This window comes from Acanthisitta chloris, unplaced genomic scaffold, assembly GCF_000695815.1.
Source record: "Acanthisitta chloris isolate BGI_N310 unplaced genomic scaffold, ASM69581v1 scaffold10877, whole genome shotgun sequence".
In the NCBI taxonomy this organism is placed as follows: Eukaryota; Metazoa; Chordata; class Aves; order Passeriformes; family Acanthisittidae; genus Acanthisitta; species Acanthisitta chloris.
Window position 1 is genome coordinate 2,080 of NW_008682051.1, and position 14,712 is coordinate 16,791.

At 46.6% G+C, this 14,712-nt stretch overlaps 2 protein-coding genes across 2 annotated transcripts in view; one reads left to right on the forward strand and one right to left on the reverse strand.

The window, feature by feature from the left end:
* The window catches only part of CHERP (calcium homeostasis endoplasmic reticulum protein), a gene marked incomplete at its 5' end in the record, with an annotated part of 11,789 nt that extends 1,802 nt beyond the window's left edge, over positions 1-9,987 (forward strand). The window contains 13 exons of the mRNA XM_009078347.1: positions 433-544; positions 886-975; positions 1,547-1,781; positions 2,110-2,288; positions 2,789-3,185; positions 4,982-5,220; positions 6,006-6,139; positions 6,391-6,477; positions 6,935-7,084; positions 7,169-7,285; positions 7,786-7,880; positions 8,331-8,516; positions 9,657-9,987. Coding sequence (XP_009076595.1) covers positions 433-544; positions 886-975; positions 1,547-1,781; positions 2,110-2,288; positions 2,789-3,185; positions 4,982-5,220; positions 6,006-6,139; positions 6,391-6,477; positions 6,935-7,084; positions 7,169-7,285; positions 7,786-7,880; positions 8,331-8,516; positions 9,657-9,661 — 2,026 coding nt within the window. The remainder of the gene's footprint in view (positions 1-432; positions 545-885; positions 976-1,546; positions 1,782-2,109; positions 2,289-2,788; positions 3,186-4,981; positions 5,221-6,005; positions 6,140-6,390; positions 6,478-6,934; positions 7,085-7,168; positions 7,286-7,785; positions 7,881-8,330; positions 8,517-9,656) is intronic.
* A 937-nt stretch (positions 9,988-10,924) lies between these two features.
* On the reverse strand, positions 10,925-14,698 carry LOC103805690 (chromosome unknown open reading frame, human C19orf44; the record flags this gene model as incomplete). The annotated part of the gene is made up of 7 exons (XM_009078348.1): positions 10,925-11,002; positions 11,335-11,501; positions 11,620-11,715; positions 12,551-13,001; positions 13,081-13,154; positions 13,704-14,052; positions 14,333-14,698. Coding segments are annotated over 7 exons (1,581 nt in total), but the record flags the coding sequence as incomplete, so codon positions are not given.
* Positions 14,699-14,712: the final 14 nt, after the last annotated feature.

The window sequence follows — 14,712 nt, forward strand, 5'->3', positions numbered from 1 at the left end:
ATGTTCATTCCAGGTTGGATGAGCCTTGAGCAACCTGCTCTGGTGGGAGGTGTCCCTGCCCAGGGCAGGGGGTTGGGGCTGGATGATCTGTAAGGTCCATTCCAACCCCTTAAATTCCATGATTCTGTGATTCATTTGGTGAAGTCTCTCTCCTGCATACAATGTTAGTTTGTCTCATCACTTTTTAATGCATCAGCAGCTGTCCTGGAGTATCCACAGCTGGCACAGAGATCTGGTGCTCCAGTGCTCCAGCTTAATTTTTACCTGCTTGGTGTATTTCCCCTCCAGCCAAGACTTCACAGTAAAAATGTAAAGGGCAGAGTTCTCTGTTTTATCAATCTACTCCTTTTAGTACAGCAGAAGTTGAGATGAATGTTCCAATGCACTTAGTGTTACAGTGGCAAAGGTAACTCTTCCCTTCCTCTCCTGAAGTCAGCGCAAACAAGCACGAGATCTCCTGGCTGCTTTACAGAAGGTGGTTGTGCCTATTTATTGTACCAGTTTTCTAGCAGTGGAAGAGGATAAGCAACAGAAAATTGCCAGGGTGAGTATCTGGGTTTGGTTTAACTGTGAGTTTTGCTTCGTTGGGTTGGTGATAGACAAGTTCAAAAATAGAAGGATGGAAAAAGACCACTGAGATTTATTTTTTTTTCTGGTCTGATTGTCTTCATAAAGGATTTGCTTTAATTCATGTTTCAACTAGAAGTTAAAAGTACCTAAGCTTTATTTAAAAGTGATATGCTAAATGCATCTGAATCTTCAGTGGTTCAAGAACAAATGCTGAAATCCTAGGCCTTAGGAAAAGCTGGAGACATAAAAATGCTGAGCCTCAGTTTTTCTTTGATTGTTCACTTCTAAAAACCTTTCACTCTTGAATTTATGCAGCTTCTTCAACTATGGGAGAAAAATGGGTACTTTGATGAGTCCATAATTCAGCAGTTACAGAGCCCAGCTCTTGGACTTGGCCAGTACCAGGTTAGCCACAAAACTTACAGTTCTCTTATTTTTGTGATTATTTTGAGAACAAATTTAGGACACGTTTCCCTTTTTGAAAGGTGAATATTAATTCCTGCCCCCCCTGAAGCTGTTTGCAAGGGATTGTAAAAACAATGTAAAATACAACCTTGTTATTTCAAGCATTCAGTAATCCAAGTGCTGACATGGTCTTGGATAGAGGATACAGCCTGGTGGTCCTGTATGTGTTTGATGGTGTCTTTTAGGGAGATGAATGTTTGGTCAAAAAGAAAAAGGAAATCATGGCTTTAAATTGGATCCAATAAGATAAAAATGGCTGTGGCAGCAGAAACTTCATTTTTGGCATTAGTAATGGATGCTGTTGATGGGAGCTGGAGAAAAGGTGATCTGAGGTGGTGGGTCCAGCCTGCAGAGAGCACTGGGAAACCTCCACCCTGAGACTGGGGGTCCTGCCAGAATTAGCCTATGTCCTCATGGATTTCTTGGGAGAGGGGTGGGGAGCAGTACAGGGAATTCTGGATGAGCATTCTAGGTACAGTGTTCACTTGTTGTCCTTCCTCTCCTCTGTCAGGCGAATCTGATCACCGAGTATGCCACGGTGGTGCAGCCTGTGCAGGTTGCCTTCCAGCAGCAGATCCAGAACCTGAAAACTCAACACGAGGAGTTTGTGAACAGTTTGACACAGCAGCAGCAGCAGCAGATACAAATCCCCCCACTAGAGAACGAGGTGAAATCCACCCCCCCACCTCAGGCCCCCCCAGCAGCCCCAGCCTCGGCGCCACCGTCTGCCCCCGTGACACAAGCAGGTACTGAGCTGTCGTGGGCACTGTGCACAGGTCAGTGGGTGGCAATCTTGGGACACTTTTATTTTGCTCCTTTTTTTAGCAGTGAGGCACTGTGCTGTGCTGGTTTGGTTCAGGGAAAAGCCTGACTCTCTTCAGAGTCTTGCAGCAGGTGCAGCCTGAGGCTTGAGTATAAAAAACTCACAGAGATGGATGTTAAATGGCTCAGAAATCCTTTCTCCCAGTACAGATTTCTGCAGAAGAAGTTCAGATGGAGCCTGATGCAGGTGTGCTGGTGTTTCATAAATTATTTGTGACTTGGATGCTGATGACAGTTTCCAAATTGTTTCAGATGATGGTAAATCTCAGCTGCCTCTTGCTGGTTCTGGAGAGTATGACACAGCTGGGTCTGGAGTGCAGGATCCTGCCTCGGGTGGGCCACGTGGGCCTGGGTCTCATGACCAGATGCCCCCAAATAAACCCCCCTGGTTTGACCAACCTCACCCTGTTGCACCGTGGGGTCAACAACAGGTAAGAAACAGTTCTGAGACCAGATGTGGAGGTTTGGAATGACCATCTTGGTTGTGGAAGGGCAGTGAAAAGCTGTGAAAGTGCAATATCCAGGTGCAAATGCCAAGCTTTGTCCTTCTGAGTCCAGTTAAAGGCAAAGTATAAATTGTCTGTCAGTTTGTCATCCATCACACCATGCCTTGCCCCAACCTTGGCGTCGTTCACAGCCAGGTTGGATGAAGCCTTGCGCAACCTGCTCTGGTGGGAGATGTCCCTGCCCAGGGCAGAGGGTTGGGGCTGGATGATCTCTAAGCTCCATTCCAACCCTTTAACAATCTATGATTCCAAGAGCTGTTTGGTTCAGGAACAGTTTGGTCTCTTCCCATCTCTTCCCTGAAGCTGCAGTTGTTCAGACCTTGGATTGGGAATGTCCTTTCACTGGTGCATGGCTGTATTTATTTTCATTGTGTTCTTGATTTTTGTAGCCTAATGACCTAATGGTTTCTGTCCTTCACCACCAGGGACCACCTCACTGTCCTCCCTGGAATAACAACCACGAAGGAATGTGGAACGAACAGAGAGATCAAGGCTGGAACAACCAGCGAGAGACACCTTGGAACAACCAACCAGATCCTTCTTGGAACAACCAGTTTGAAGCACCGTGGAACAACCAGCATGAACAACCTCCATGGGGTGGGGGGCAAAGGGAACCTCCATTTCGAATGCAGCGGCCACCTCACTTCCGAGGCCCATTCCCTCCACATCAGCAACATCCCCAATTCAACCAGCCCCCGCATCCGCATAATTTCAACCGCTTTCCACCTCGCTTCATGCAGGATGATTTCCCACCTCGCCATCCCTTTGAAAGGCCTCCTTATCCTCATCGTTTTGATTACCCCCAGGGGGATTTTCCTCAAGGTAAAGTGTGTACCAGGACAGGTTGTTCTTGTTTGCTGTTATGGCATTGTTTAGTGCTCTGGGGTCACAGCGTATCCTTGGTGGATTGTGGTGGTGTTCCTGAGAAGTGTTGAGTTTGGGGGTTTGGGAAGTTACTGCTGAGAACTCACTAGGAGACAGAGCTGGTTGCTTCCTTGCTTTTTGAGTCTTCCCTAATGGATATGGAAATTGCAATCCAAACTCAAGTCAGCATCTCTTCAGGCACTCAGGTGACTATTTCACTCTGAAAATAGTAAGCTCAAGGGTGAGAAGCAGCATTTGCTTGTAAATTCCACCTCCTGCTGTGGACTCTGCAGCTGTGTCCTCTCTGGATGGGAAATGTTAGAGGAATTCAGGCTGGAAGGATTTGTTCCTGTGCGTGTTCATCCATGTCGTTCTTCCTTCTCTCTTTACTGAAAAGCTCTTTGACATCTGCCTTACTGTTGTGTGTGGTGCAATGGTCCCTCCCTCTCTCCAGTTCTCCCTGCTGCTTGGGTTTGTTCCCTCACTGGAACACAGATGTCTGGGAGTGTATCCAGGCCTGGCCTGGCTCAGGTTTGGCTCAGCTCCTTCCAAGAAATCTGCTGTCGTTCTGCCCCAGTGTGATTTCCTTGCCACGTGCAGGAGTTACAGTAATTCTGGAATGATCCTAGGGGCCAAAGGTCACTGTGGCTCTGTGGGACAAACCACTTAGAAGAGCAGTTCTGTTTCTGTAGAGGAGTTGCTTAAAAAGCCTGAAAGACTCTTAATTGTTCAAGTCTGAAAAACATTGAAACTCAATTAATTGGAGCTTTTATGTTTAGGATTGTGTTTAACTTCTCATTAGAGATTGTTCCTTTTTTTTTTTTTCTTGCCTTGGGGTTTGCTGTTTGGTTGTGGTAGTGAGTAGGGAGAACAACTCTTGTGTCCTGAGGGGGTTTAGGTTTAAGCTCAGAACAAGATGCTCAGTTGGGGATTGTTGTGGTGATCCAAACCAGCTGTTGTGTCGTGTGGAGCTGTTGGAGGATCTGCTGAGCCAGATGGTTACAGTTAGGAAAGGAGTGATGCAGTGACAACACAGACTGTGCTGCAGTTCTGATAACAGTGACTCAAACAGCGTCAGCTTGAGCCTGGGCAGTGGCTGCAGTGGCTTTTCCTGGGAAAACAGTTGTTCCTGCTGCAGGAGATGTTGATTTTCAGTCTGGCATTTTTCTCTGTGTAGTGCACTGAGCTCAGCGATGTCTCGTGGTGTTCATCCATCAGGGATTGGATGGATGTCATTCACTTCCCTCTTTTGGCAGGATATTATCTCTCTCTCTTCTCCAAATGCCTCTTTAAAAGAAGTATTTTCTTGTCACCTGCTCATGTGAGTCAATTCCTGCCATATTTGCTTCTTTGTATATGCTGATTTGGCACAGAGACAGAAGTAATTACAGGTCCAAGCTAAGCCATGATGTGTACTTAGTTTCAGGAATAGATGTGCCCTGCTGCATCTGAAACATTTTGTTCTGGACTGTGTCTTTCTTGTGGTACTTCTGACCACAGTATGTCCCAGAGGAAGAGTGGCTTAGGGCTGAAGTGTCCTGTTGTCTTGAGAGTTGTCTCTGTGGCTAGGGAGGGAGATGCCCTGCAGGGAATTCATGAGTGTGGACCTGTAACCAACCTCTAGTTGCTCAATTCTGGTGCTTTGCTGGATCTGCCAAGATTGTTTCTGAGGATAAATGCACTAATTAAAGCACATCTGATTGCCTTCTTTTCCCAATAGCGAAATAAAACATTTTAACCCTCCCACTCTGCAGAAATTGGACCTCCTCACCACCATCCTGGTCACAGATTGCCTCACCCTGGAATCAGTGAGCACCCTCCCTGGGGAGGGCCCCAGCACCCTGATTTTGGGCCTCCCCCCCATGGCTTTAACGGGCAGCCCCCACACATGAGGCGCCAGGGACCTCCTCACATGAACCACGACGACCCCAGTCTGGTGCCAAACGTCCCCTACTTCGATCTCCCTGCTGGACTGATGGCTCCACTTGTCAAAGTAAGTGCTTGCTGTGGTGGGATGAAAAGATCCAAGTGCTGTGGTTGATGTTAAGGGTAGTTAAATGGGGATGTGTTTAATTTCAAATCCTTCCATCCCACAGCCGTTAGCCAAAGCTGTGGAGGGTGTAAGGGCAGGAGTGGGGGCAGAAGGTAGTGAAAATGGTGATGTTTTTCAGGTGGTGTGTGGCAGAGAAAGCTGGTTTTGTTCATGTATGTGAAAGACTAATTCACCCTTGAGAGTCTGACTGGTTGTAGGAAATAGAAATCCTCAGTGGTTTCAGGTGGCCAGAGGGACCTCCCAGCTCTGCTGTGGTCAGTGTGCACTAGTTTTTGGTAGTGAGAATTCTCACAAAGATGTCTTGCATCACTAATGCTAAACACACAAGGATAGAGAACAGGAACTGTATGTGCATCAGCATCTTTGGGGATGTTTACACTTAGGCATTCTGTGTTTGAGATGAAGTCTCTTCCACCTCACACTGTGTTACTCAGCACACTCAGCTCCTGCCAGGTTTCCACCCAGCCACCTTAGCACAGAGGTAGATGAGATCTGCATTGTATCTACCTGGTGATCCAGTTAATGCTGCAACCTGTGCAGAGCTTTTTCTCCTACAACTCACAGTAGTGACAGCACCAGAAAGCTTTGGGTCATCTGGAAAATCCTTATTTCTGGACCTTTTTTTATCCAGTAGTGAAATGTGAGCTCCCTCCACAGTGAAATCTCTATTTCTCTCTCAGGTAGTCACCCCATGACACCAATGCAATCTGTTTTGTTTCTGGCAGCTTGAAGATCACGAGTATAAACCTTTAGATCCTAAAGACATTCGTCTTCCACCCCCAATGCCCCCCAGTGAGAGGCTCCTGGCTGCGGTCGAGGCATTTTATAGTCCACCATCTCATGACAGGCCTAGAAACAGGTAAGGGCAGGTGTAGCTAACAATATGGTAAGGAAAATGCCCTAGGAAGGGGTCTCAAACAACACAGTCCCTCTCTCTTCCTTCGCCTGTGTCTGGTTCTCTAAAGCTTTTCTTGCACTGTGACTCTCATCTCACACTGAGACTTGTGAGACCTTTGTGGCCAGGCCCTTTGTTCCCTACGAAATGTAGTGCAGATCCTGAAGGTGTCTGTTGTGTGGAATTTACAGCTGTGTGTGGTTGATTCATTGCAGTGAAGGCTGGGAGCAGAATGGACTGTACGAGTTCTTCAGAGCTAAGATGAGAGCAAGGAGGAGGAAAGGTCAGGAGAAGAGAAACAGGTGAGAGATGCTGTCTGCTGCCTTCTGCTGTGTGCTGTGCATCTGGGAAGGTGCTTGGGCTAAATGCAGAGGGGAAGTCTTCAGCAACATGCTGGTGGGATAACTGAGTTTCAATGTGATGGAATTTGTCAGGTTTGCAGAAAATGTGGCACAGGTTGCCCAGAGCAGCTGTGGCTGCTCCATCCCTGGGAGTGTTCCAGGCCAGGTTGGATGGGGTTTGGAGCAGCCTGGGCTGGTGGAAGGTGTCCCTGCCCATGGCAGGGGGTGGAACTGGATGATCTTTAAGGTCCCTTCCAATCCAAACCGTTCTGGGATTCAGTGCAATCGTTTTGGTCACACTCCAGTTGTCACTGCATTGTCTGAGAAATGCAGTGCTCGTGTGTAACCCAAACGTGGTGAGATTTGTAGTTCTGGTGCTTCTGGCAGGGTTTGACTGTCTGTGCTGTTCTCTCTGCAGTGGCCCCTCTCGCTCTCGCAGTCGGTCCAAGAGCCGCGGCCGCTCCTCCTCCCGCTCCAATTCCCGATCTTCCAAGTCATCCGGCTCCTACTCCAGGTCACGCTCTCGCTCCTGCTCCCGCTCGCGCTCCTACTCGCGCTCCCAGTCCAGGTACAGTGCAGGGGGAGTGGGAACACCCCCTGGGGCTGGGGGAGCTGTGTGTGTTGTTGTGCTAACTCTGTGCTCTCGTTGCAGGAGCCGCAGCAGGTCTCGCTCCTCGCACAGCCGCTCGCGCTCCCGGTCCAGGTCCAGGTCCAAGTCCTACTCGCCGGGCAGGCGGCGCCGCTCTCGCTCCCGCAGCCCCACTCCTCCGTAAGCTCTGCCTCCCCTGGCTCCTCTGGCTGGGCTGTGGGGAACACAGCCCCTGCAAGGGCACTTGCTCATTAGCAGGGGATAATCAGCATTGCACCGTAGAGCAGAAAAGATGGAAAGCAGATTTAGAAGCTGTTTCTCTGCTCTGTGTGTTTGATGAGGGAACATGACTCTGTTGTGGGGGTTTTGGTATAACAAAACTGCATCTGTGAAAGCTTTGTACACCTTTCTCAGGAGCAGGAGGAATCCTCCACGTGCTCTGTTGGGAAGAGCACAGTGCTCTGTTCCCCTGGTGCTGAGACCCAGCTGAGGTGCCACAGGTGTGACAAGCAGTGCCAGAAGGCACCTCAGTAACTCTGTATCTTATGGCTTTGTGAAAGAGTAGCTCAGTGCAGTGGATGGGATTGTGCTGGGTGTTAATGCTCAGCAGAATAGAACTGACTTTGCTTTGTGTCCAAATGGAATAACTTGTTCTTAAATTGTGCTTTTCATATCCTTAGTTCTTCTGCTGGTTTGGGCTCCAGTTCTGGGCCTCCTATACCAGAATCAAGACTTGGAGAGGAAAACAAAGGTCATCAAATGCTAGTGAAAATGGGTAAGTTGCTGTTCTGGAATCTTATATGAGACAGGAAACTAAGGCAGGCACTGAACTCTTAATTAATGCATGTTCATAAGGAATTATCCCTTGGCATTCCAAGGTCAGCATAAGGGTATTCAGAGATGTAAGTGTAGAGAACATGGAGCAGTGGTGGTTGCTGTTCTGGGAAGGCTGTGGAGGACAGGGCTGTGAGTTTGGCATCAGACAGAGGTGACCTACCCAAGGGATTTCATTTCCCTGTAGTACAGGTCAGCAGGACTGACCAGACAGACTGGGCTAGTGCTGCTGTCTGTCAGCTCCTGGAATCTCTGCATGTTGATGTGAAGTAAGTGGGACAGTTCAGGTGTTGTTTCAGGCTGTCTGTTCCCATCCTGTGGTTGTTCCCAAAAGATCTTTCTAATCACACAAAAATAGTGAGAGGATTGCAATGTTGTGTCTTTGCTGCAGGATGGAGTGGATCTGGTGGCTTGGGAGCTAAGGAACAAGGAATTCAGGATCCAATTAAAGGAGGGGACATCCGAGACAAGTGGGATCAGTACAAGGGAGTGGGAGTTGCCCTGGACGACCCTTACGAAAACTACCGAAGAAATAAAAGTTACTCCTTTATCGCCCGCATGAAGGCCAGGGACGAATGTAAGTGAATGTTCCTCAGCCTCTTCCACACCTGGGTGGACTTGAGAGTGATTCTGTTCTGTTACTGTATCCTCTAAACCCAAATCACAATATCAGTAGCTCTTAATTCCTTCTAGTCTAACAGATACAGTAAAACAGGTAAGTGGACACACATTTTTCCAGCCATGTTTACCTTTTTAGGCCTTGTGTTGTGTTCTGATTTCTGAAACACTCCTTAATTAGCCTGTTCTTCCTGGCTGCAATACTGAGCACCTGCAGCTTTGAATGTCACCCCCTCAAAAACTCAGAGCAGTCACAAAGCTGTGCCACAGGGACTTGTGCTTGGGATGAACTTAAACCACACTTAGAGCTTATTCCTGCCCTACTCAGAGTTTCCTCCCACCAGTGCCATGTTCTGCCAAAGTCAGAACTGGTAACAGATTCCCTGTAGTGCAGGAAGGGTTCAGAAAGAGTGGAGGTGTTTCTAGGAGATGAAGACAATTACCCAAGTGATGGATCTTTGCAGAGTCTGTGATAACATCAACAACTTGACTTGCCAACAGCTAAAAGGAAAATAATTGGCGTGTGGAATGAAAAGTCACTTCTACCTCTGGCTGTAGTAGATCTGTGCAGTCAGATGGGTTCAAACAGAGCCCAAAAGGAAGAATTCCTTATTAACAGAGCCCTCATTCCATGAAACATTTGGGACTCAGCTTAGGTAACTGTGGAATGTGTAAGAACTCTTTTCCCTATTGTTTCAGTGAAGCGTGAAACACAAGAACCTCCACCACCTGAGTAACTCTGAAGAAAGATGTCTTTCATCTTCTACAAAATATTAAACTTATAGAAATCCTGAGTAAAGTCTGGAGGAAGTGACAAGTGAATTACTTTTAAAACTCTGGTGGAACATGGAAAGCTAGGACATGTCCCTCAGCACTTGTCATTTAGTGGTTGAGAAAGGTCACTCAGCACTAGGACATGTCTAGCAAGTTAAATTTCCATTTATCTTGCAAACTTTTTTAACTAGTTCCCCATTTTATACTAGGATTAAACCCCAGTCAGGGCAGGATTGTGCCTCGTTCATCCCTGTGGCATACAGACATTTTCTGATGTGCTTGTGTGTTCTCTAGTTCCATAATATATGTTTATTTCTCTCAAAAGGTTAATTCTATTTGGAGTGGAGGGGTGCTGCCTTGGGATCAAGTCAGACTGATGCTGAGCAGTGTATCCTAATGTCTATATGGGGAATGAAGCATCTAGTTCCAGTGCAGGTGACCTATGAGCACTGTGCAAGCTTGTTTAGAACCTTCCACCCACCTCCAGGCCCCACACAGCAGCTGCTGCAGCCACCACTCTGGGCAGGACACGAGGGCTCAGGGCTCTGGTAGCTTTCCCAGTGCTCTGAGGGATTGGGCAATGCTTTGTAACTGAAAGTCTTTGAGCTTTTTATATTTTTGTATATACCCTTTAATAAAAGCTGATTAGTTCACTAGAAGAGAATTCATTTTCTCTGCTCTCTTTTAAGTTTCTAACAATGAGATTGTTCTTGGAAACTTCCTGTAATCTAAATAAGAAAAGAAGTAAACCTTTTGTAACTGTTTCCAGAGACCACCAGCTAGAGATGTTAGGCCCTTACACTGCACTTCCACTCCCCCCCAGGTCTGTGTGGCATTTCCCTTTTCCAGTTGTCTGTTTGTATAGGAAAACCCTCTTAAACCCATTCAGTTAATGGTGGAATATCAGTTTGTTCTAGATCTGCTGTAGTTGTGGAACTGTACCTGTCTGTGAATTGGCATACAACACCTGTATGTTACCAACTTGTGAATTTTATTGTTTTCCCTTCCAATAAACACTCTTTTTTTAATAAACATCACATGGCACCTCCTACTTCAGAGGACAGGGAGTCCTGGGCCTTGGCTCCGAGCCTTCCTTGCAGTGAACTGATCTTAGCTTTGCGTGTGTTTGGGGTTGTTGTCATCTGACAAGGCTGATTTATCTAGGAACACTGTTTGAATAGTGGCACTAAGTCAGGAGATGGGAATTTTCTGCTGTGTCATGTTCCTTGGGTGCTGCAGCACAGACCTGCACTTCTAGCACAATCACAGATGTGATCACAGATCTCACAATCCACCTGACAAACTCTATACCCTGAGGATTTACCATGCTCCCTTTGTAGAAAAGTGGTTTCTTGGTTTCTTTTTTTGCTGACACACAGTGTGGCTGAAGGTTCCTGCCTAGCCCTGTATCATGTAGGAGTCAAAAATTCAAGTATAGAAAAATAAACTATGTATTAACTATACTGACAGAGCAGGTAATTAGTACCTTCCAGCACACAGTTTATAACTCTGTGTGCAAGTTGGGAGGGGTTTCTTCTCCAGCCTTGGGGCTGTAAATACAGATGTTGCTTAAAAGCCCAGGAGTCAGAGCTGTCATTCCTCCTGTGCCCTCTGAATTTCCTCTAGTGCCTGCTCAAGGGTTAGAGGTGGAGATTTGTGGTTCCTGATGTACTGCAAGAAAAAAAAAAAAGGTTAATACACAAATGTATTATGTAGATAAATACTTTCTAGTAATTAATTAATACACCATGTCAAGGTAGCTGCACTTTTCTGTACTAACAGATCTTCTGTTGCAGCATGAGGAAGATCCTTGCTCATCTGAGGACAGCAGAAACCTTAATGTTTCAAAATTATGGCCCCAGCAAGACTTTAGTCTTGGGTTTTTTTTTTTACATTATAAGCTTCTTAATTAGTCATCTACAAAGAAATTTCAGTTTGCTGCAAATACCAGAAGTGTTTGGAAAGGAATATCACACTCAGTCTCTCTGGTCTGTCATAAATACCTCTTTAGCCTCTTCCAGGGTATGGTAGTGGAACTTCTCATCCTCTAGTGACTCCACAAGGGATGAGTGAAGCTGGTGAATGTTCTCCACAAACTGCTGGGTCAACATCAGGTGCTGTTTGAACAGGGTATGTAACACGAGGACCGAGGGGCTGTAGGTAGTCAGGGCTGTCAGAGAGTGCACACAGCAGTGACACAGAGCAGGCAGCAAGGGCTGAACAGTCCAAGCAGGGCTTAGATACAGAAAATAAAGGAAAACACAAGAGTAAGAAACTGATTTCATTACCTTCTACTGCATCTGCACTGATGATGTGACTGGCAATGGGCAGTGGGTCGATGTAGCTGGTTCCTGCAGGAGGGCTCAGCACTGCAGAGGGCTTTGCTGTGGGGCAGGGAGAGTCAGAGTTACTGGGGGGGAGGGTGGAAAGGTCAGTGCTACAACTTGGTGCTCTTCAGCAGTCTCTGGGGACAGCTGTGTAGAGCCTAGTGGGGAGTTCTGTCAGCCAAAAGTGTTGGTTTCATATAGTTACACAAATACCACATAGGATAGAGTTATATCTATATAGAGTACACCACCACAGTTTTATGCTCACACCACACACCATGGCAAAAGGAACCTTTTCTAACTCTGGGCAGAGTAAACATAAAGATTTTTGTCCTCTGTGCTAGTGAGGCCACAGCTTGAACACTGTGTACAGTTCTGGGCCTCTGTGTGAGGATATTGAAGTGCTGGAAGGTGCTGAGGCTCTGGCACAGGTTGCCCAGAGCAGCTGTGGCTGCTCCATCCCTGGGAGGGTTCCAGGCCAGGCTGGGGAGGGGGTGGAGCAACCTGGGCTAGTGGAAGGTGTCCCTGCCCAGGGCAGGGGTAGAGCAAGATCAGCTTTAAGGTCCTTCCAACACAAACCCTTCCATTCTATCAGAATGCTGAATTCCATTTGAGAATATTACTAAGGCTTCTATGAGCTCTGTTACTAACACTCTCTCATCTACAAGTCCTCTGGGATGTTTTTTTTTAAGCAAAAACCTGTTCCAAGCTCTTATTCAATCCCAATCTCTCTATGGACAGCAGGTTAAAGTGTTAAGCTTCAGAGTGTCTTCAATTTAATGCCAGCAAGGGGAAGCTTATACTGAAACTCAGAACTCCACCACGGCTGAGTGGGCTGGCACAGACAGAAGGGTCAAAGTTGCCTGAGCAGAGCAGTAGGTGCTGCACTCACCCTTTGCCCAGCAGCAGGTGAATGGAGGCTGTGCTGTCTGAGCTGAGGTGTCTCTGACAGTCACTCTGTGCCCCTGGCTGGGCCGTGCTCGACGCACTGACAGGGAAGATGTTCTGGAGCACTTGGAGCTCTCACAATCTCCCTTGGACAGTTTGGATGCAGATTCCCTGTCTGTTGTAGATACAGACCTTTCAAAGTCTTCAGAATATTCTGAATTAAGAGATCTGTCATCTTGATCATCCTGGATGTGTCCAGGGACATCTGCAGAAACTCCACTTAAATGCTCAGAGATTTCGGCTTCAGTGGCAATTTCTTCTACTTCCTCTTCAGAGGCTTCACTCACACCAGGTACTGCTCTGATCATTTTGGGAGCTGCTCTGTCCTCTTCCTCCAGGAATGTATCTTCTTCCACATTTTTGTTGGATTCTTGAGTAATTTGACTGTCTGTCCCCTGTAAAAGTATTTATTTTAGAACCTCCACCAAATAAAGGCAGAGAGGGAACGTGTGCTCAGAGGGAATTCCTACTTACTTTCTGCTCTGATTCTGCATCATTGCTGATATTTGGGGCCAAATCATCAAGGCTCAGGACATTCAGTCTGAAATCTGCAATCAAATGAGACATTGACATGAGAATTTGCATGAAAATTCTTTCATTTCCCTTAAGTGAGAAAAATGGAAAAAGATAGTACCACATTCCTAGTCTAAAGTGCAAGGCTAGAAAGTAACAGCACTCAATCACCTTAACTCCGTAACTTAGCAGAAATTCCTCCTAAAATCTCCTTTCTTGTGCTGACCCAAATTCAAGAGATTCTTGCAGCCCCTCACAGCTGTTCTCACTGACCCATTGGCACATTGTCCCACTGATGTATGGAAACTGATCTAAACTGTCACTGTTTTGGTGTCACAGCTGTCACCAGGGGCAGCAACATCAGCCTGAGCCCAGTTAATCAAAAGCTATGACAAATACAAAGCTATTACACTAGAAAAAAAATAAATAGATCACCATAATCACTTTGACAAGGCCTTGGTTTATGTAAAGTTTCACCAGTAAGTCTTTTCCAAGTGAATATTTGCCTGTGTTCACTAGTAAATTTATCAGGTGATCAATACAATTCATGGCAAGCCCCTGAGACAACAGTTGAGAAAACTCACGACTTGAGCTGCTGCTGGTTGGATCTTCTTCATCAGCTGCTTCTGAAAATAATTCATCCAATGATTTTATTTCACTTCTGTCACTTCCAAGAGATTCTTGGCTCTGCTTGGTGTAGCCTGTTCTAGGCAGAGGAATCTTTGCAGTGTTGTCCTTCAAGGGAGACAACAGTGATTGAGATCTCAGGGAGTGTCTTGAGGGGCTTCTGCTCCTGGGTGAAGATGAATGAACTCTACCAAAACCACTTTTCTTTACATCTTCATTGTGAGGAGAAGATGCTTTAGATGCCTCTGATAGTGACATTTCCTTGTGAGATGGAAGAGACATCCCTGATGGGACTGGAGTCTTGTTCTTCTGAGGTTTGTGTGTTACTTCACTGCTATGTGTAGACTGCTAGAAAGGGAAACAAATCATTATGGGTAAAATAGAGTCATTTCAAGATGCTTTCAGATGTGAAGAAGTGCAGCTGACTCCTGCCATGAGCAAGGCACAAATGCACAATTAACATTCAGTATCTGATGTTACCTGAACAAAAAATGACCAGTTGAAACAATTCTATACAAGTGTTAATAAAAATACACAGTCCAGCAAGGTTGGTGCTTACCTTTCCACCCCGCTCAGCGTCACTTACAGGAATCTTCCGACTCCCATCTCCACTGGAAAACCTCAAAGAGCTTCCCATCAGTTCCCTCATTTCCTCTTCATCACTGTCCAGATTGAGGTGTTGTTTAACCATAACATTCTTCTTGTTGCTTTGGCTGCTTCCCTGCTCCTTACACCAGACATCCCCACGGGTCACATTCCCACCACTGTGACTCTTCAGGTACTTCTTGCCCCTGGCACTGTGCTCAGGGCTGGAGGCAGACAAGGAGGATTCCTCAGCCAAAACCTTCTGCCCTGAGTTCTGCACTTCCAGCTGCTTTTTCCTGCTCCTGATCTTGCTCTCCAGCTGCGCCACTTTGCTCAGGATGGAGCTGGACCGTGCGCTGTCCGCAGCGCTCCGTGCCCGGT